This window comes from Phoca vitulina, unplaced genomic scaffold, assembly GCF_004348235.1.
Source record: "Phoca vitulina isolate PV1807 unplaced genomic scaffold, GSC_HSeal_1.0 scaffold90, whole genome shotgun sequence".
Taxonomy (NCBI): domain Eukaryota; kingdom Metazoa; phylum Chordata; class Mammalia; order Carnivora; family Phocidae; genus Phoca; species Phoca vitulina.
The window spans coordinates 3193462-3214107 of record NW_022589793.1 but is presented as its reverse complement, the minus strand read 5'-3'; the positions used below and the strand labels follow the sequence as shown (position 1 = coordinate 3214107).

At 48.9% G+C, this 20646-nt stretch overlaps 1 protein-coding gene across 13 annotated transcripts in view; it reads right to left on the bottom strand.

The window, feature by feature from the left end:
* Positions 1–1310: 1310 nt before the first annotated feature.
* The window catches only part of TNRC6A (trinucleotide repeat containing adaptor 6A), a 196662-nt gene continuing 177326 nt past the window's right edge, over positions 1311–20646 (bottom strand). For 12 of the 13 annotated variants that reach the window (XM_032396256.1, XM_032396257.1, XM_032396266.1 and 9 more), the window contains 7 exons: positions 12586–12744; positions 11240–11380; positions 9655–9762; positions 8123–8344; positions 5784–5854; positions 4912–5051; positions 1567–4458 (listed from right to left, as the gene is read on the bottom strand). In XM_032396256.1, coding sequence (XP_032252147.1) covers positions 4083–4458; positions 4912–5051; positions 5784–5854; positions 8123–8344; positions 9655–9762; positions 11240–11380; positions 12586–12744 — 1217 coding nt within the window. In that variant the 3' untranslated portion in view covers positions 1567–4082. Of the gene's footprint in view, positions 4459–4911; positions 5052–5783; positions 5855–8122; positions 8345–9654; positions 9763–11239; positions 11381–12585; positions 12745–20646 lie in introns of all 13 variants that reach the window. The other variant, XM_032396259.1, reaches the window with a different exon arrangement.

The following is a 20646-nucleotide window of genomic DNA, read 5'->3' as shown; positions in this document are numbered from 1 at the left end:
CAGCCTACGGACTGCTCAGGTCCCAGGGTCACCTGAATTTCGTCTTTTCCTGTAAGTTGGCTGGACCGCGGATGCAGCTCCCCTCACTGTCCAGAGCTGAGTCCTGCTCTACCAGCTGTTGGGGTGCTTCCCTACCTAGCGGGTCAATAGCCAGCCAGGACAGGCGCATCTCCAAGGCTTAGACGGGGCTCCCAGACTCGGGGAAGTCACTCTCTTGCCCCTTTGCTGGAGCTCAGTCTCTGCCGCTCAAGCCGACCAGAACCAAGGGTCCAGCCTGCTTCTCAAAGTGGGGCTCCTGGGCTTCACCATGGCCCATCGCTCCCAAGCATCAGGGCAATGTAACTGGCTACCCGAAACACTTATTTCTAGATGAAAACAGATACCACGGAGAATGCAACATTCCTACGTGGTGTGGTTTTAACTCTAAAATGCAGAGCTTAAAACTCTGCCCCCCAATCCCAAGATGCACTTCCTCCGTCCTCTACTGACCTTTAGGGGTGTGTTGGCAGGTGACCTGAGAGCCACCGCGCTAGGACTTTGTTTCCAGTTCCAGGGCTGGGCTGGGGTGCTCTGAAGTCCAGGGGAGAAAGAGGAGTTAGAAGCACCAGGCGTGCGGAGGACCCTTAACTTACCACCGTCGTTCCCCTTTCCCATGACCTTGTGAATGCCTGCTCGGAGGAAGCCCTGCCAGGGCCCGGGGCTGGGTGTCTGGAAGGGGCCCCCAAAGCTCACTGGGGTTGCGATTCTGGCTCTGGCTCAGTGACCCCACTGCCCACATCTGGCATCAAAGGCTCCGCAGGAATTGGTCTCAGCTTTGGAGAGGGGGGAGAGACCGATGCTCCCATGCTCGGAAATGGTCTTTTAACCCAACAGCGAGCCAACTCACTCAGTGCGACCTCCATTTGTGGGTGATCCAAACATCTGCCCCCTTCACCCCAGCCCATCTTCACGCTGTTCTCTCCGTACCCTTGAACCCGGATTGGACTCCCCGCCCCCCACCTGTCAAGAACTTCACCTCGACTTTCCCCGGCGCCCCCAGTTCAACCAGGGGCACTACGGCGATTTTCGGTTTTCAAATGTCAACGGGGGACGGGCTGTCATTCCTTCCAGTACTCAGCACCCACCATGCGTCTGAGCATGTGGCCTACCCAGGTGAGCAAGAGCTGTCACCAGCCGGTGGCCTGGCCCAGTGCCTCAAGGTACCGACCGGAGGGGAGGATGACGCTCCCGTAGCAAGCGGCTGCGACTGGCGGTGGGACAGAGGTGCCTGCTCGTGCTGGGGACAGCGCGCACGCGGGCGGGCGAGCCGGGCCAGGCACGCATCCGGCGCTGCGGGAACCGCGTGGCTGCTGTGAGCCGTACGTGGGAATAACGCATGACCTGATGTGCGAAAGCGTTTAGAGCGCCTCCCGCAGGCGGCCGTGACTCAAGACCACCTGGTCAGGGGAACGTCGAGGGCAGAATAAGGGCCTGGACTAAAGGCCCGAGCAGCTGAGAGAGGTTACGGCCGCTTAGGGAATAGAGCTGTAATGATTTAAGGACCAGGCAAAAACCAAAACCACTTTTTCATTTTTTAAATCAAACACTTTATTTCCACATAACAAGCGCAAAAAACTCCCAAACACTTTAACAATACAATTAACGCAGTTATGAATTCAATTATATACTACTCAAAGCCCCAAAAGGTCAATCAGCTTAACGTTCCAAACATTTCCAAACGTGGTTTTTCAAAGCTACCTTTGGTTTTTGGAAAAACCAGTATGGAAGTCAATATACATTGAATGCATTGAACAACATTTGCTTATAGGAAGGTGTCCAACATGAGCTCACACCTGGCAAGCCGGAGCAGGATCTGAAGTCATACACTGGGATACACACACAGGTTTTGCCCCAGAGCTCCCGCGGTCAGGAGAGGGCCGTGAAGGGGGAAGAAGGCGGCCAGTCCAGGTTGTGGCATTTCTCATTTTGTAACGGAGGTATGAGAGTTTAACACTAGAACACTGGCAAGTCATTAAGCTTCATGTTCCAAATGGTCTCTTGCTGAGGCTTGAGATGGGCACAAATGGTGGGGAAGATGAAGTCACAGGAGAGCTTTGAGCAACAAGATCCCAAAGATGCTCAGAGAGGGTAGGAAGGAGCAAGCTACAGTTTCCCATTGTTCTCACATTATTTCAGGGTGAAATTGTGGAGAAGTTCGGATAGAATGTTCAAATATTTGCTTAGATTTGTACTCGGTTGCTCTATGAGGACCCTCATATACAGCAACGTTGAAACGTTCATTGTAAAAAAGAGCGTACAAAGAAATTCACAAAAAAGAGACAATTAATGTTGAGCAGCCAAAAAGTCATGGTTTATTATATCGGGAGGGATTTCATAATTCAAACACAACCAAACTGTACATTTTACAATCACATTCTATTTGTAAACAGTTAAAAGCCACTGACTTCTTTTGCATCTTAGGACACAAACAGTTAGATCAAGGCAATGAAATGATGGCAAATTCTGCGCTGTTAAAATGTTTACCCTTGTTTGGCCCGTCTTCTTTGACTAAGCAAGCATTATAATACCATTTGTGGGCAAAAAAAGGGGGCGAGGAGAAAGTAAGTTTAAAAATGGTGTAACTCGTTAGTTTGCAACAACATTTAAAATCTTCTTTATACAACAAACAATTCTGTAAGCCCGGTACCTTGGCTACAGTATGCATAGTTACTGATTCCGGCTTTAAGGTACAACAATTCAACATTAACACAGTCACAGGAGAGCAGAAACGGAGAGAGCCACTTGATGGGGTTACAAAAAATTATCACCTATTGATTATTAGCAAACCGTCATCACTCACTAATAAAAAGACAGCATCTGAAAGCAGAATGTCAACTCCAGCTTTAAGCGTTTTTTTGTTTTTTTCTTTTTTTTGGCAGAGAAACTTCTTTAACAGACCAATATGTAGTATCAGTGCTAAAAGTTGGGGTTTTCGTTTTTTTTTTTCCTATAAGAAACTACAAGGAGATATTTTTTTTATTTTTTTATTTTAAAAATTTTTTTTTTTTCCTAACTGGGGAACTGGTTTTCCTGAGAACCATGCTCTTGGATTTAGGACAGGAATAGAAAACAAAAGAACATGGCCAAATGCTGCTCCTTTTTCCCAGAGATAGAAAGCATCTTGTAAATCATCCTCCATTGTTTTTTTTTTTTTTGTCTTTTAAATTTTTTTTAAATGATGGAAGAGTAAACATTTTTTTTTCTCAAAAAACAAACAAAAAAATCTGTAAACAAGAAGGTTCACCGTGGGAACCTTCAAAACAAAATGGAAAGCCTATTCAAAGTGCAGGGCCCGTCCTGGGTGGCAGGGGGGCTGCAAGTCACAGCTGTGGCCACAGTTTTTCAAACTGCAGAGCGAAATTCTTTAGTTTTAGAACATGAAAACACTGGTGCAATACTTTCATTTATAGTCCTACGTCAGCATCAGAACTCGGGTCTTTTAAACTCCACGACACCACAGTAAGGTAGGCAAACATCAAGGCATAGTAGAGAGCGCACACCTTTAAGAACATCCTTGAGTAAACATTTACACCGGAACAGCTGCCCCCCCATATTGCCGATTAGACGAGAGAACATCATTCAGTGCAAAGTTAAAAGCTCATACATTATCAGCCCAAAAAAATGGTCTCGCAAAAAAAAAAAAAAAAAAAAAAAAAAGAGCGAGAAAGAAAAAAAGAAAAAGAAAAAGAGAGAGAAAGGAAAACGGGGGGTGAGGGATGGGGAGGGAAATCGGGAAGGGAAGGAGGGGAGGGGCGGGGAGGAAAAAAAAAAAGAACCCAAAGGCTAAACATGATGAATATACACAAGTGAGCTCATTCTATACGGTTTAGCATGTATGGCGCTATTTGGGAGTGTAAATAGATAGATACCTTTTCACATTATAATATTGGCCTGCATGATTCAAGTATTCAAACTGATATGTTTCAGGGAAAACAAAGTGGAAAATGTGCAGAGAAGAGCTGTTCCCACAGGTGGCGAGCCCAACTTCGTGCTCCTTTCTTTACGCTTCTTGAGGTCACAGTTCGTGAGTCTACGTCGACACGTTACATGGACTCTCCACCCCCACCCAGGTGGTCAACAGAAAGAAAAGCATTAATGGGGGATGGGCTGCTAATTCCCCTGGGGTCGCTGCTGCTGGGAGGACCCCACAGGCTTGTGGAATAATGTGGGGTCCCCCAGAGTGAAGTGCCGTGAAGGTCTCCACAGTGAGTTCCCGACAGCCCAGCACCATTCCAGTGATTGAGATCGGTCCGGCTGGAGAACGAGTGGGAACAGTCGAGGGAGCCCAGCCGGCTCTGGCTGGACCCGAGAGACTGCCAGCCGGGAGAAGGGGTCAGAGACTGACTTTGTGCAAAGAAACGGCTGATCTCCTCTTCACTGGCAAACTCAGCAAGAATAGTAGTGTTCCCCAATACACACCTGGAGGGAAGAGACAGAGGGGATGCGGTGAAGACTCGGGGCGTCTCAAGGGTCTGATTCGAAGTGAGGGGAACACTCAGCCTCTGCTCAAAAGGGGAGGGGGGGGAGGGGCGGAGGGGGGTGGTGGCGCCAGGCCTGGCCCAGGGCTCTCCAGGGCCCACCGCAAAATCTGCCCCACTCGTGTGGTTGTGGTATCTAGACAGATCAAGGCTTTTTTGTCTCCTATAGGTGATTTAAGAGATTTGTCTAGGGCCATTTTGAGGGGTGACGCTTCCCCTTAGGAGTACTGACCTTGGAACCCAAGACAGAGTGAGGTTGCCACCTTACGAAGCACTGTCACCGCAGGGCCCCATGTGCTGGCCCGGAGATGACACACAGTGTCATCAGCTGTGTTTCCACACACAAGGGAACCCAAACTCTTCCAATCATGAGGGCACCGGACGGCCAACTTACATGTGCAGAGACTTTTGTGCCTTCACTACCTCTTCTTTTGAACTGTAACGGACCAAAGCATTTCCATGTGGGAGGTTCAGGTGGAATGTTATCAGTGGGCCATGCTGCATGCACAGAGTACGCAGAGTTGAGCCATCGATCTAGGAGACAGAGTGTGGGGTGCCGCCAATTAGATGATCCGTCACGAGGACCATCCAGGGAGGTCGTCCCAGGCTGGGACTCTGCTCCTCTCTTTCCTGCCCGAGGTTCTGCACTCCTGCTGACACTCTTCACTGGGACTCACTGCTGTGACGGGGTCCAGTGCCCCCCTCCCCACCTCCACTGGTCCCAGAGCCATACCTCTGTGGCCTCTAGATTCCTGGACACTCCCCAGATCCCCACTTCCTTAGTTAGCCATGCCCCTGCTGTGGCTTCATGTCTTCTCTCTTCCCTGCCCTGAGGACAGGATTCATCAAGGCACTGCTCCCTGGGAGAGGAGGGGGTGGGCTCTTAACATCCAGCCTCCAGAGGAGGGGTGGTCCGGGGCCTAAGGAGATTTTCTCATCTACAAGGGCAGACCAGGGTTTCTCGACTGCAGTACAAGGACCACCTGCATGAAAGTACAGACCCCGATCCTAGCCCGGACCTAATCATACTCCAGCAGCATCTCTGCAGCGAGACTGAGGGACCAATTTTGGTCGGCTCCGTGCACATTTTGTAGTGTAAACAAACTGGGTCAGACCACAGCCTGCCTGAGGCATCCAAAGATCATCCACGTCTACTCAGTAGCCGTGGGAGGCCTGGGTAGGACCTCCTCTCAAACAAGCCTTGGAACCCTCTGTCCCCGTGCTACCTGGCCCGTGCCTATTGGCCAGGGTGCCTGATATTCTTACCTGAGGTGTAAGGTTCTTTAGAACAAGCCAATTTGTTATTCTCCCTGAGCTGCTCTCACCCCAGCTGGAACCTAAGGACAAAGAAGGGCAAGTCAGTTTTCCACAGCTGAGGCCCGAATGACACTGAGGACAAACACATCCCCGTCAAGCGATGGCTGCTTGGGAGGAGCACCTGGGCCCCTGGTGCCCTGCCCTGCCCGCCCAGCTGCCTGCACTTCTACTGCGGCCATTTCCCCATGGCTCCGGGGGCCGCTCACACCAGCTCTGACCAGGCCTTACTTCCCGGGCCAGGTGGCTCTGCCTCTGGGGAGAGTGAGCTCAGACAGCCCCCAGCTCATCACACAGCAGGCGAGGGAGCACAAAAGGCCGTATCCCTTTGCCATCCTTTGGTTTATAAGGTTAAAACGATCTCAAAATGGCACCTCTGGGGAAAGGCCTCGTTTGTGATTATCTAAGGTATGGTCTGATGACTGCAGGCATGCCTCACAGGGTGTGAAGCTCTAAGGGGATTTAGAAACCTTCAATCACTGTCCCTCAACAGACAAATGGATAAGGAAGATGTGGCATAAATACACAATGGAGTATTAGCCACAAACAAGGATGAGATCTTGCCTCATGTGACAACATGGATGGCCCTAGAAGGTATTATGCTAACTGAAATACGTCAGAGAAAGGCAAATACCATACGATCTCACTTGTATGTGGAATTTAAAAAAAAACAAAAACAAACAAAGCCGGATCAAACCTATAAATACAGAGAGCAAACTGAAGGTTGCTGGGGCAAGGGTGGTGGGGTTGGGGGTGGGCAAAATGGGAAGGGGAGAGGGAGGTCCAGGCTTCCAGTTAGGGAATGAAGACGACACAGGAAAAGGTTCAGCATGGGGAATACAGTCGATGGTACTGGAACAGTGTGTGGGGACAGATGGTAGCTACACTTGAGGTGCGCACAGCGTCACGTAGAGACTTGCTGAATCACTGAGTCGTACGTCTGAAGTTACCGTACGCCGTGTGTCCACTGGACTTCAATCGGAAAGAGTGAGCTTGCAATCGCCCAGACGTTTCTGTGTCTGGCTGGCTCCCGAGGAGCTCCCAGACTGGCCTTCCTGCTCAGCCCCAGGGCGCCCGAGCTCCCACAGCACGGACTTTCGGATCCAATCATTCCTGAGTGTCTGAGGTACCTGAGCAATGCATCGGCGTGCCTGAGAAAGACTGCGCTGTGACACGGCGCCTGCCTACTCAGCTCTCCCTGCACTGGCTCACCACACCCCCAAGTCTCTGGCAACCCCCACAGGAGTGCTAGCGCTTTCCTGGCCTGCTCGCCTTGGCGTACGTGTCCTCTCTGCTTTGCCTGGCCGACCCTTACTCGGTTCCACCAGGCCCCCTGAGCGCGGGGCCCTGGGCACTGTACCCTCTCCCGTCGCCGTGCCACCAGCGGCCATGCAGCTGGCGCCCAGAAGCACCCGCGGCCCGAAAGAACCGCTCACACAGGACACCGACTACATTCACGTGCATTTAGTAGCTTGCATTCTTTCATGGAATCAAAACTCCACTCCCCGTCCCTTAGAACTTTTTCCCAAAGGAAACACTGGCAAGCTTTCTTTCAGCCAATCACCTATCTAAAGCTCGGACATCGCTATGAAGTTTTACTATTTTCAGCCTAGAGATGAGAAAGTCTGCTACAGTTCGGGGACGGAGGAGAATGAAGACCAAGACCGTGTTTACTGGTACAACTGGTAGACAGCTAGTTCGACCTGTGTGTGTGTCAGGGTGGGGACACAATGCCAGTCCAAATGCAGTGCGAGTCATGTGCAGGAGGAGCAGGGAGGGGATGCCGGGGGGGCGGTTTTCCTGGGACTGCTGACCCCGCACCGTTAACTCCCAGTACCTCCTTCCACTCTCGCACGTCCCTGCTGAAACTATACACGGTCAGGCCAAGCTGCCACCCAAACAGGCCCAGCTGGGCTGCTCCCCCTTCCCCAGCCTCTCTCCCCGGCACGCTGTGACCCTGTGCGCCTGCCACGAGCAGGACGTGAGGAGACGTTCTCAGGCTCCGGGGAACTTCCGAAAAGAGACGTGACGTCCATTCCGTTAACCTGACCACTGACTGTGTGTGGCTTTGGCCACGTGTTCTTAAGTAAACCAGGTACAATTTCAAGTAAAATTTAAGACTCACAAAGACCTAAAAATTGTGGAAGATGGCAATGTGCGGGGAGTCGCACGTCTAAGTTCGAATCCTACTTTATAGCGGGTAACGCACAGGTCTCTGTTAGATTCAACTGTGCATTCCTGTTCAGCAAAGAAACCACAAGAAACCATCCCGAGCATCATGTTCGTCTCACCTGGGGTGTACCTGGCGTCAGAATTCCCCCATCCTCCACCTACACGAAGGGGAGAGTTATCCCACGTAGACAAGGGTGGCTTCTGACCAGTCAGTCCCGGAGGTGGGCGGGACGGAGCAGTGATGTTTTTAGGTGGTAAAGGGACCTTCCACAGCTCATGAGCCAGAGAGGTGTTTGTAACTGAACCAGGAGACCATGTCAATTTGGAATCACTATTTCTGGCTACTCACAGGGAAAAAAAACAGCGGGGGGGGGGGGGGGGAGATAATGCTTTTAGCAAAGAGAAAATTTAAATAACAACAGCACCCATTCTCCCCCAAAAAGAAACTCTTAATATTAAAAGTCCCCAACTCAAACTGCCAAAAAAACCCCACAAAAGCCAAAAGGAAGCTGCTCCCTTGACTCAAAACACTCAAACCATTGGTCTATTAAAAATTTCAAGACTTATGAAATTCTTAGCCCAGTGTACAAAACCATACTGCAACCAAAATCAAAACAAAAACCACTGCTTGCAATCGCTCTAAAACAGCAACTGGGAACTCCTTACCTTTATGACCATAACTGAGTCACTCGAGATCGTCACATAGGTCATTAAATAGATTTTAGAACTCTCTGGTTTACACACGGGAAAAAGGACCACAAAAGTAGCCCCAACTCAGGGAGTCCTCACAGCCGACGTTCCCTGGGCACCTCTCTGTGCCGAGCGGCACTTGGTGCAGACTAGCTCTAGTCCTGACACACATCCTACCGAGGTCTGAGAGGTTAACAACCTGCCTATGGGTCCTGCGCACAGCCAGGATTCAACCCCAGGCCTGTCTGGCTTTAAAAAAAAAAAAGAGGAGGAGGAGGAGGAGAAAGCTCACTTCCTGAGAGCGCTGCCTCACGGCAATGCGGGTGTGCGGGCACATGGTAAACTCGTTCAAAATAATCCCACAAAACCATGAGGGGGCAGAAGTGGATGGAAAATTTTGTGACTTCTGTCACCGTTCACTATGTTTGTACTTGATTCATAAAGTGAACATCCGTTAAGTCAGTGAGACTCGGAGTGGTGGGAAGCCTGGTCACCACACGGGCTCTCACTGGTCTCTGACAGAACAAGCACAGAAATGCAGAGCGAGCGTTCATAAGTGGACAGCAACCGGACATGGCCACAGCTCCCAAGTATGATCGCTTTTCCAGCAAGTCCAAGGTCAGGTTTGCTACACTCTACAGAACTATCAGTCTGCAAAGGATTAGAAATTACAAAAATAAAAACTGCCTCATTTGAGAATTGCTTCGAATGAAGCTGCATTTAACGAGCTGGCTCTCAGACGAGAGAGTGAGAGCGGCTCAGGGAAAGGGGATTGTTTTAGAAATGACTGCTGGGTCTAGTCAATTTTAGAAAGGGACAAATGGTGTTACAAGTCTTTTCTCAGGTTCAGAAATATACCCTCCTACCTCCCCGAGAAGACTTCCCCACAACAGCCCCAGCCCCCGGTGGTGAGTACCCCGTTCCTCCGACAGGGCCTCGGCAAGCCCAGGACGAGGCCCACCTGAAGTGCTTTGTGCTGTACTGCTGAGGGGAACGTTGTAGTTGGAGGCACGAATGGATGACCAGGCACTAGTTGAAGGCAGCGTGGTGTTCAAGGATGAGGATGACCCTATGTGGGGGAAGAGCCCAGTTAGTCATCCCCAGAGCAAGGGGCACGGCGCTTGAAGAATAAGCAGAAGCTTCCAGTGAGGCTGCAGTGCAGGAGAAAGGAAACGGACGCTGGGGTCCCGGGACAGTGCCCACGACGGCACCTTCCTTCCTGCCTTCACGACAGTGCGCCCAGTGGGCCCGCTCACTGCTCTGACCGTGGCTCAGTGAGGTAGCTTCCCTCCTCTGCCTGACACTCTGGCTCTGTGTCCCACTTTGGGCTCCCGAAGGAGGGCTAGGTCCTCCTGCCCCCAAACCCCCGACCGAACTCCAGCGACTTCTCACCAGACCACCCCCTCCCCCCGGGGGCACCCTGGCACCAGCAGGCCCCCACCCTCCATCATGCCCCACAGCAGCCTCCCAATCCTAGGCTTCCCCCTATGTTCGAAACCCCCGACTACTGGGCCCCACTCCAGGCTGGACTGTCGTCTGGATCTGTAATAACTCCGACCTGGCCTCCCACTCCATCCCTTCAATGGTTCGTGTCTTCTAACATCAAATCTAAACTCCTCTCCTGACTAACAATCTTCCACAAACAAGAAGCCCGTTTCTGCAAGCTGCCAGATTCTTCCATTAACTACATACAAGGCTGGGAGGCTCTCCCCTTGGCTCTGTCCCTGCTATTCTGCTGGGACAGCGACGGGTACTTTAACTACTTCTACACAGTGGTCTGTTAAATTCAGCCATTTTAGAATGAGGATTCTTTCCTGACCATGGTGATATGGCAAACACCTGTTAACAGAATCATATACTTAACGTAAAATGCTGTTCTATGTCTTGTTATAAACTGTTTAGAGGAATAGGAGGATGTAGGTTTCGAACGGAAACAAAGGATTTTCTTTCACTCCCCTCACCTTCCTTCAGGTGCATGCAGAGAATACTTTAAATGACTGGGGTGAGGGAAAACTATATGGTAGGTGGTAGGATGACTGTGTTTGATAACCCATTAAAAAGTGCATCTGAACTGGAGGGACCCTTCAATTGGTCTTAATTTACATTTTCGGAGAGACAAAGAAAGCTAAATTGCTTCCTCACACAAAAGTTCCTTTTTATACACAAGAGTGTATAAATGAATGATAATATAACATCTTTTATATGAAACACCCATTTTTTAATAATCACAACACTGAAACTTGTTATAAAGTAGGTAACAACCTTTCAGTTGCTACTACAATTCCTGGAAAGCAAATTATTTGTTGGTCCTTTGTGTTAAGTGAATATATATGTTTACTGTATCAAATGATAATAAATCCTCATCATTTTTAAAGTGGCAAAGAACCACCTATGGGGAAATTGAGAATTCACTTTTTATTTTCATGACTCCCTTGGATGTCAGATGCTGTGATGGGCTGAAAGTATCACATCCTCTGTGAACCATTCTTAAACTTTAGCGTCATCCGGCATCATTCAGAAATTCTGTCTTGTACCCGCCTACGTACCACTGTTCCTGTCCCTGAGGTGGTCAACTTCCCGCACAGTATTAATTGAAAGATTGTTTATGACACTGCCAGGAGTGACGTAAGGGTCAGTTTCAGGGTCAATGTTTGGATAACCTTTCCATGGTTCACCAGGGCGAAATTCTGGAAACGAAAACTTAAAATTAGTTCAAGCTTAATTATCACTTAAAGATCCATTATTAAATAAGCAAAACTTGTATTCCTAAAGCCTATGCAATTCTCAAGTATTTTCCAGTTAATACTAGCACTCTAAGAGACTGATTCAGTACTACTATTAGTGTAACGTAAGCTGCTATTTATGAATAACCTGCGTATTTTTGCAAATGAAATCATTTCTCGGGGTTTATATATTTTTAAACAGTAACATTTTACTTTTTGAATTTATTTTTTTATTTTTAAAAGATTTTATTTGACAAAGAGAGAGAGAGCAAGCACATGAGGATGAGCATGGGGAAAAGCAAGGGGAGAGGGAGAAGCAGACTCCCCGCTGAGCAGGGAGCCCAATGCGGGACTCGATCCCAGGACCCTGAGATCATGACCTGAGCCAAAGGCAGACGCTCAACCGACTGAGCCACCCAGGCTCCCCAAAAATAGAATCTTAAAAATAATAATAATAAGGGTGCCTGGGTGGCTCAGTTGGTTGAGTGCCTGCCTTCCGCTCAGGTTATGATCTCGGATCTCGGGGTCCTGGGATCAAACCCCACACTGGGCTTCCTGCTCGGCGGGGAGTCAGCTTCTCTATCTCCCTCTGTCCTTCCCCCTGCTCGTGCTCTCTCTCTCACACTCTCTCAAATAAATAAAATCTTAAAAAAAAAAAGATTTTAAAGTGATCTCTACACCCAATGTGAGGCTCAAACTTACAACCCGGAGATCAAGAGTTGCGTGCTCTATGGGCTGAGCCAGCCAGGCGCCCCTAAACGGTAACATTTTAAAGTGCTTTATTAAATCACAAGCCATAGCAAAGCAAACAGAAAAGAAGGCCGTAAGTCCATTCCTGGTAATGCTTCAGTCCAGATGAAACCGTCTAGTCCGTCCCCTGGTGCAGATGAAGAAGAACCCGGAACAAAGGTTTTATTTTATTCCTCACACTGGCCGGTGGGACTCCCTCCCCCTTCACTTACTGGAGCATAAAGGCACTGCTAACAGGCCAGACTGGCTCCTCTGCCTGAGCCCCGATGCTCAGCTTTCCGTGCGTCCTGTGTGCATCCTTCCCACCCCTGGCAGAGCTCAGGCCTGTCCGCCCAAACGGGCCTACATCACTAGCTCATCTAGCGGTAATGACACCTAAGGGAAGCAGAGCCTCATGAAAGAAGCGGTCAGCACTTTACCTGGTGGCCAGTTAACACTGCTAGAGCCGTTAGGCGATTTGGCACGTGGCCAGCCATCTCCTACTGAACCCGGAGGGCTGGCTGGAGAAGTACTGCTGTTCATAAAGTCATAGGGAACAAATGGAGACTCTTCCAGCCTGAAACCACTTGAAATAGCACCTAAAGAGAGAAAAAATGATAGTGAATGTGAGGCAAAATACATGAATGAATTTATTTCTTGTAGTTTCTCAAATATCACCAGGATACCCTGTATGAGATCTGTGGGTTCCAAACTGCGTCCTGTAGACAGTGTGAAAAGTCAAGGAGGAAAGCAAGCTCTGAACTCTTCCAGACGTCAATCACTTTTAACTCTCTTACGTCCTGAGATCTAAACATTATCGTAGTGAATTTTATTTCAAGGAGGATAAGAAGGACCATAATCATCAATAAGTGACCAGAGTATGGGCCCCAGTTTATTTCCGAATCATTAAAACACCTGTATTTTGCGTGTGTTGTTGGTGAATGAGGAGCACCAGAGGGATGAAATACAGCAACGGTAAAGAAGGAATTGTGGTGGAGAACGTTGTAAGTGGCAGAGAGGTGTACCCAAGAATCTAGGAAATGGCTCTGACCCCTGTATGTAATGAAAGCAAATAACCTTTTTGATCAGGAGGTTTACATTTCTACCTATACACACCCCCTTATGATTATACACAGCATCAGTAAAGATACCTGTTATCCAAATGAGTGTGAAATCCCACAAAAAGACAACTTATTTTCGCTTAGAAATGGTCATTTGTTTTCCGGCGATTTATTCTCCACACTCATCTTTGAACACATCTTAAAATGACGAAAGCTTGACACACGCAGCAAGCACACCCCTCCCTCAGTGGGCCGGCTCCGGCAGCCACGCTAAGTGCTGGCCCCGGGAAGGCGGGCGGACGACGGGGCAGGCCCTCCCCACAGCCCGGGGAGCGGGCCGAGCACGGACAGGGCAACGGAAGGGGCGGGGGGGCCGCGCCAGTGTGAAAAAAGGGTCCTCGGAGGAGATGCCCTTTGTGCACAGCCTGCACAAAGACCCGAGGAGAAAAGCAGCTTGGCCTGTGTGAGGAACGGAAAGGCTGTTTTGTCTGAAAAGCAGTCAGCGGGAGAGTGAAGGACACGACAGCGCTGCAGGGATGACCTGGTAGGTCCCGAGGTGAGGAGTGCCTGCTCCCGCTGCCCTTGGCCCTGCCTGTCCCCTGAAGGCATCAGATTTTGCAACACCCTCATGCAGGACTTTGCAGGACACAGCAAGGGCTGTAAGAAGAGAAGTGAGACAACCTGATTCGTCTGAGGTCCCTGCTGCTGGCGTGTGGAGAACGGAAGCAGGGGGGCCAAGACCGCAGGGCGGCTGCTGAGGCAGCGAGGTGCTACGGATGCTCGGACTGTGCATTTTGGAAGGAGAATGGGCACTATTCACAGATGGACTGATGTGGAGGTTGGAGAAAGGAAGAAATCGAGAACATCTTACACCCAGACAGGCAGCACGGGATGGATGGATAAACCAAATGCGGCATCATCCAACACAACTGTAAAAGGAATGAGCACTAATGCACATTTCAACACCAATGAACCTTGAAAACATGCCCCCAAAAGGCCAGTCACACAGGACCGGGTAATACATGCTTCCACTGACGCGAGCAGTCCAGCGAAGCAAAGCCACAGAAAACAGACTTGTGTTTCTGCATGGCTGGGAGGGAAGGGAAGTCCAGGAGGGGCGAGGAGCAACCCCCCAGGGACTCTCCTGGGACCGGGGAAACGTTCGACTCCCGCGACTCAAGAGTATACCAAAAGCCACCGGATGGTACACTGTACCAAGAGAACTGTATTATATGTAAATTGTATGTATTGTAAGTAAATAAACTTACGGGAGAGAGAGAGAGAGAGAGAGAGGATCTCTCTCAAGCTTCTAGCTTCAATAACCCGACAGAAGGAGGCACACTTGTTAGCTGAGGAGGAGCCAGGGTGAAGAGGAAAACCAAACACCCACCCACTCGTGCCAGCTTTGACGCAGGTCTGAGGAAAAGCCCTGGTCACAGATGCTGTGAGCGCCTGGAGAAATACAGCAGAGCCCTGAATGTTGCTTTAGCCTCGTTTACTCAGTGACCAAGACTCCCCTGGAAGCAGTCACAACACCAAGCTTCTATATCAGTGATTCGGGGGCAGAGCCGGCCTGATGGGACCTCAGGGCACCATCACTGGTGGGCACTAACCCATCCGTGACTAGGCCTAGTTATTCCACCAATTCCAACCCCTCTCTTCTCTGGCTTCCTTATCTAGTTACTTTTATCTGAGTGAACTGTGTATCTTTTCTGTAAAGTGAATTAAAACCACTTGGGAGCTCAGTGGTATGAATAAAGTAGCAGTTGCAAGCAATACAGTAAGCGAGCACAAGTGCCACATTTTAAGTGATTAATTCTACTGTAAGAACCTGCGCTGATAAAAGTATTCCTCCCTTTCAGTACAAAAAATCCATTTCTACTTATTAAAACTTGATTTTATTAAAAAGGAAAACAGGCTTGACCCAGAGGCAGCTAGGATCCAGTCATATTCTATTAACCGCTCCCATTAACATGGGAGAAGGTACGGAAAATGGAAGGTACGTGTGTCCAGGTGGCAGGGGTAGCTGGATGCAAGCAGGCGGGATTCGCACGGACACACTGTTCTTAGAGGCAGGCGGAGGGGGGAGCCAACAGTGGAGGCGGCGACAGTAAGGAAGCCCCCACCGACGGGCCACTTAGTGTCTTACCCTATCCTAGTGCGTCAGTGCGTCACACGCCCCATTCATCCTCGAACATCACAGGAGGTACTATATTATACTCCCATTTAGCAGATAAAGGTTAAATTACTTGACCGTAGCTAATAAGCAGCATAGCAAGCTCTCAAATCCAGGGTCTGTATTTATTTTGCCATTTTGTCACCCGAGTCAACTGCCATTCCCACTTTTTTTTTTTTTAAGATTTTATTTATTTATCAGAGAGAGAGAGAGAGAGCACAAGCAGGGGGAGGAGCAGAGGGAGAGGCAGGCTCCCCACTGAGCAAGGAGCCCAATGCGGGACTTGATCCCAGGGCCCAGGGATCATGATCTGCCGAAGGCAGACGCCCAACCAACTGAGCCACCCAGGTGTCCCTACAATTCCCACTCTTAAGAAAAATTCCAGGGACGCCTGGGTGGCTCAGTTGTTAAGCGTCCGCCTTCAGCTCGGGTCATGATCCCGAGGTCCTGGGATCGAGCCCCACATCAGGCTCCCTGCTCCGCAGGAAGCCTGCTTCTCCCTCTCCCGCTCCCCCTGCTTGGGTTCCCTCTCTCGCTGTGTCTCTCTCTGTCAAATAAATTAAAAAAAAAAAATCTTAAAAAAAAAAAAAAAAAAAAAAAAGAATTCAGGTCTGTTTGATTTAGGGTCCAATGTTCTTTCTACCACATGTCAATTTCACCTTCAATTTCCAATAATCATCAGTCCAATGTTCACAAACCAGCAAACTGACCTGACCTTTAAGCCAAGTTTAGTCAAATAAAGTTTCAGGATAAAATCCAACAGAAAGGAATGAACGTCACAAAAATGTCCTTTTGGTATTAATCAGAGGAACAGATGTTGCTTAAGTTTGAAAGTAGAGAGGCTCTTCTGGCTCCCCTCCCATTATCTTAAATCACTAAGTCCTATCAATTCTGCTTCCTACAGTTGTTTTGTTTTGTTTTTTGGCACAACTGTAAAGATTTCTAAATTATTTTGTTTTCGGTCCCTTGTATGCAGCCAAGAGTTGGATTTTGCTTTATGATTCAATGTGAATTTTTTTTAATAAATTAGTTCAGCCCATTTATATTTATCAATTTGACGTATATTTGGTCCCAGTTTCTCATTATTTTGTATGATGCCTTTTATTTCTTTGTAGATTCTTTAAAAACTCTTTGAAAACACGGTATCTGTTTCTATCTTTTCTGAAAATGTGGAGGGCTTCTATTTTTGTTTTAGTGGGTGTCTTTTTAACTTGTTTAATCTTGTCTTCAAAATATTTTTACTGAAATATAGCTGACATAGAACACTGTATTAGTTGCAAGTGTACAACATGATGATTGGGTATCTGCATATACTGCGAAATGAAGGCACGGTTCTTGATGGCAGAGCACTGCTACACTGGGCCAGGCTACAGTCGTCTCCCTCCACTCCCCGGGCGGCCACACTGCAGCCAGAGTAATCCCCAAACACACATCACGCCACTTCCGGCCTAATACCCTGCAACAGTGAGCCCTCCAGGACAGAGGGGCTAACACTCTAGAAGTCTTCATACACCACACCACCCCTGGGGTCCCCTCCCATCACCTCTGCTTGGTTAACTCCTGTTATCTTTCGTATCTCAGCTTAAGAGATCACAGGCCTTCCGGAATCCATGCCCTCAACCCTAAGACTGAAATATTCCTCTATATATGCGCCCCCTCCCCAGAACACTGTGCTGGGTGCTGGCTTACAAGGGAAAAGGTTTTATAAACAGCCTTCTAGTCACAGGATCTTAAGACCAAAAAGCATCGCAAATAACAGTCCAAGCCTTCTGCGACGCACAATTTCCTGGTCAGATGTCCTGGCCTCCATTCCACCTTACTTTCCTTAACAAATCTGGCTTTTCTTACTCTGGAGGGTGCGCAATAAAGGGCTAGCACAGTAGGCCTGGCACACATACTGTGAAGCGCTTCAGGCCTGGCCCTCAACCACTGCTGGGCTTCTCTAAGCCCACGACCATCCCACAGGTCTGAGAGCACCTCTGCAGACCCTGGGCCTCAGCCAGGCCGGACAGTTTATGGCAACACGACTTCTGGCGAACGCCTGTTTTTGTTTGCTTGAGGCCTGGGTCACACTGTGCTTATGTCTGACCTCTGAGAGGCCTGCAGGGGCTTGGGGACTGAGTCATGCAGGTGTCTGATGCCTATGTGAGTGACCCCCAGCAAAAACCCTGGACACCAAGGCTTGGGGGAGCTTCTCTGGCTGGCGATACTTTGTACGTGGTTTCACACATTGTTTCTGGAGAAATTAGGTCCGTGAAACTCCACTGGGAGAGGACAATAGGAAACTTCTCCTGGACTGTGCCCTATGTGCCTTTTTCCACTGCTGATTTTCATCTGATTCTTCTGCTGTAATAAACCACAACCATGAGTATTACAGCTTTTCTGAGTTCTGTCAATTCTTCTGGCAAATCACTGAACTTGAAAGTGGTCTTGGGGACCTCTGACACAGAAGGTCTCCTGCATTTGCCCTTTCTTCTCTGCTCCACAATTAACTTAGTAGCTCTCTAAGCTTCACTAAATGGTGATAAAAAGAGAACCCACCTAAGACTGTACTGCAAGTGGTCAGTGCCAGCCAGAGGCCTTCCCCGTAGGCCTCTCCCCTCCCCGGGCTCAGCTTAGGTCTGGTGTGAGGCTGAAGAGCACTATCACACCGCCCCTGACAAAGACCTCTACACTGCTCCACGCCAGAGGACAACAGACCCCCTTCTCTACGACAGGGAAACACAAACGCCAACAAGCCTGCTCGGGGTTTACAAAGAAGTGAAGGAGGCTGGCTACAGGCAAATCCCACAGTCCTTCCCCAAACAGAAGCATGACTATAGGCAAATATTTCTCTGGTTAGGGACCATAAGAAAATCTCTCTCCACCAGTGGAGGGGAGGGCACTGGTGTGAGGGGAGTGAGAAGAGAAATGAAACAAAACAAACCACACTCCCCAGTAAGTGCAAAGGCAAATAGCAAATGACGCCATCACTGAGTTGAGTAGAGAAGACAACGGGGAGGGGCAACGAGCCGCAAGCACACGGGCCGCAGCTGCTCCGCTCTGGGTGCTTATTGCTTCGGAGCTCGGTGCTGCCAGACCTCCATATTTCCAAAGAGATGCCAGAAGTCTGAATCTGTACATGAAAGTTCCTGCATGTTTACATAGATGTTGGTTCAAAAAGATGACTTTCAAAATAGTGAGGATCTAATAAAACATCAGTTATGGGCTGGCAGCTTTGGGAGCTCTCCTGAATACAGCTAGATGTGAATTTTATTTTTGTAAGGGAATCTATGCCAAAGTATAAGGGACAGGATGATCAACATTTCTCTCTCTCTCTCTTTTTAATGTAAGGAAAAGGGAAAACAAAGCCAAAAAACAAAAAGAATGTGCCTGAGAAGATTCTAAGTCTCTGCCAGGAGAGAGAGAGAATAAGAGGAGGAGGAGCTACTGATCAAGAAGGAGCCATTTCTGGGAGGAAGTGAGTGTATGAGCAGCAAGCAAGCAAGCACAAGCAGGGGAAGGACAGTGGGAGAGAGGATCTCACGCAGACTCCACGCTGAGCGCAGAGACTGACGTGGGGCTTGATCCCACAACCCTGAGATCATGACCTGAGCCGAAAATCAGAAGTTGGATACTTAACTGAGTCACCCAGGTGTCCCAGAAAAATAATTTTAAAAAACAAAGAGAGGGGCACCTGGGTGGCTCAGCCATTAAGCGTCTGCCTTCAGCTCAGGTCATGATCCCGGGGTCCTGGGATCAAGCCCCACATCGGGCTCCCTGCTCCGCGGGAAGCCTGCTTCTCCCTCTCCCACTCCCCCTGCTTGTGTTCCCTCTCTCGCTGTGTCTCTGTCAAATAAGTAGATAAAATCTTTAAAAACAAACAAAAAAACCAAAGAGAAAAAATGACTAAGTTTCTTTCTTTTGTTTTTTTAAAGATTTATATTTATTTATTTGGCAGAAAGAGAGAGAGCGAGCGAGCACGCGCGCACAAGCAGGGGGGAGCAGCAGAGGGAGAGGAAGAAGCAGGCTCCCTGGCTGAGCAGGGAGCCCGATGTGGGACTCGATCCCAGGCCCCCAGGATCATGACCTGAGCTGAAGGCAGACGCTTAACGACTGAGCCGCCCAGGCGCCCAAGAATGACTAAGTTTCAAGTGTCAAATTAAGTACATGAAGAATAGTGCGGGGGGGGGGGGGGGGGGGGGGGGGGCGGGAGGGAGAATGGGAGGGATCTAGACTGAAGTAAAAAAAAAGTATTGACCTCTTCCTTCCTATTCTGAAGAGAAGAACATTCCTAGAATATTCACTGGATTGCTATGTATATAAGAACAAAGATATTTAATGTTTAAGCTAATTACTAAAAACAATTTACCGCTCACACTACAGATCTGTGCAAAAGAAAACAGTGTATGCAATAAAATGCAGTGAAAAAATGATCGATATTAAGTTTAAAAAAGACTTTTAAGTGGAAATGGGGATGTTATCTGACTCCAAAACCTACGCTGCCCGAGAACCCCTTGTATATGACACGCTATCCGCCAGGATGCCAAACACCAGAGAACGTATGAGGGACGGTGCACCTACCACAGCAGCGCAAGGAAGGGAAGAGGCAGGTCATTTTTACAAAGAAACTGAGGCTCAGATAAGCAAGGCAGACATAGAAATATCCATTTTAACTCGAGCAGACAGAAAACCACACGGTAGAAGCATTTTCTTAGCTCTCCACATCTGACCTCTCCAGACACTCCTTTCACCACTAGCGGCTCCGGGATGCTGTCCTTGTTCTCTTCTAGGCTCTGTCCCTCTGGGCAACCTCACCTATGCCCATGACCTCAACATTCTGATGAATACCAAACCTTACTCTACTCAGATTTTTCTTCTGAGTGCTAGCCTCTATTCCTAATGTCTTACTGGGCTTTTCCATGTTGTGCCATCCCCAAAATACTTCACTCAACAAGCCTAACATCAATTCAGTATCTGTCCCACCACGCCTGCTTTGATTCCCCTATTTCTACCACACTACCTGCACTCCCGAGCTCGCACGCTCCCCGCCCCGAGAATGCTCACAGTGCCACAGCGTGCTCAGTGGAGCGACCACGCAAGCGCAGGTACGTCACGGATGATCATGTGTTCGCCCAAGGAGTTAGGTTACTTACCCAGCCCTCCTGTCCTTAATTCTAAGACTCTTTCTGGTGCACTCCCTCCATGTCCACTGCCTTCTGTCTCACACTGCTCTGAGTCTTTTGTGCCTCTGGATAATCACCACTTTCAAATTTAAAATGATT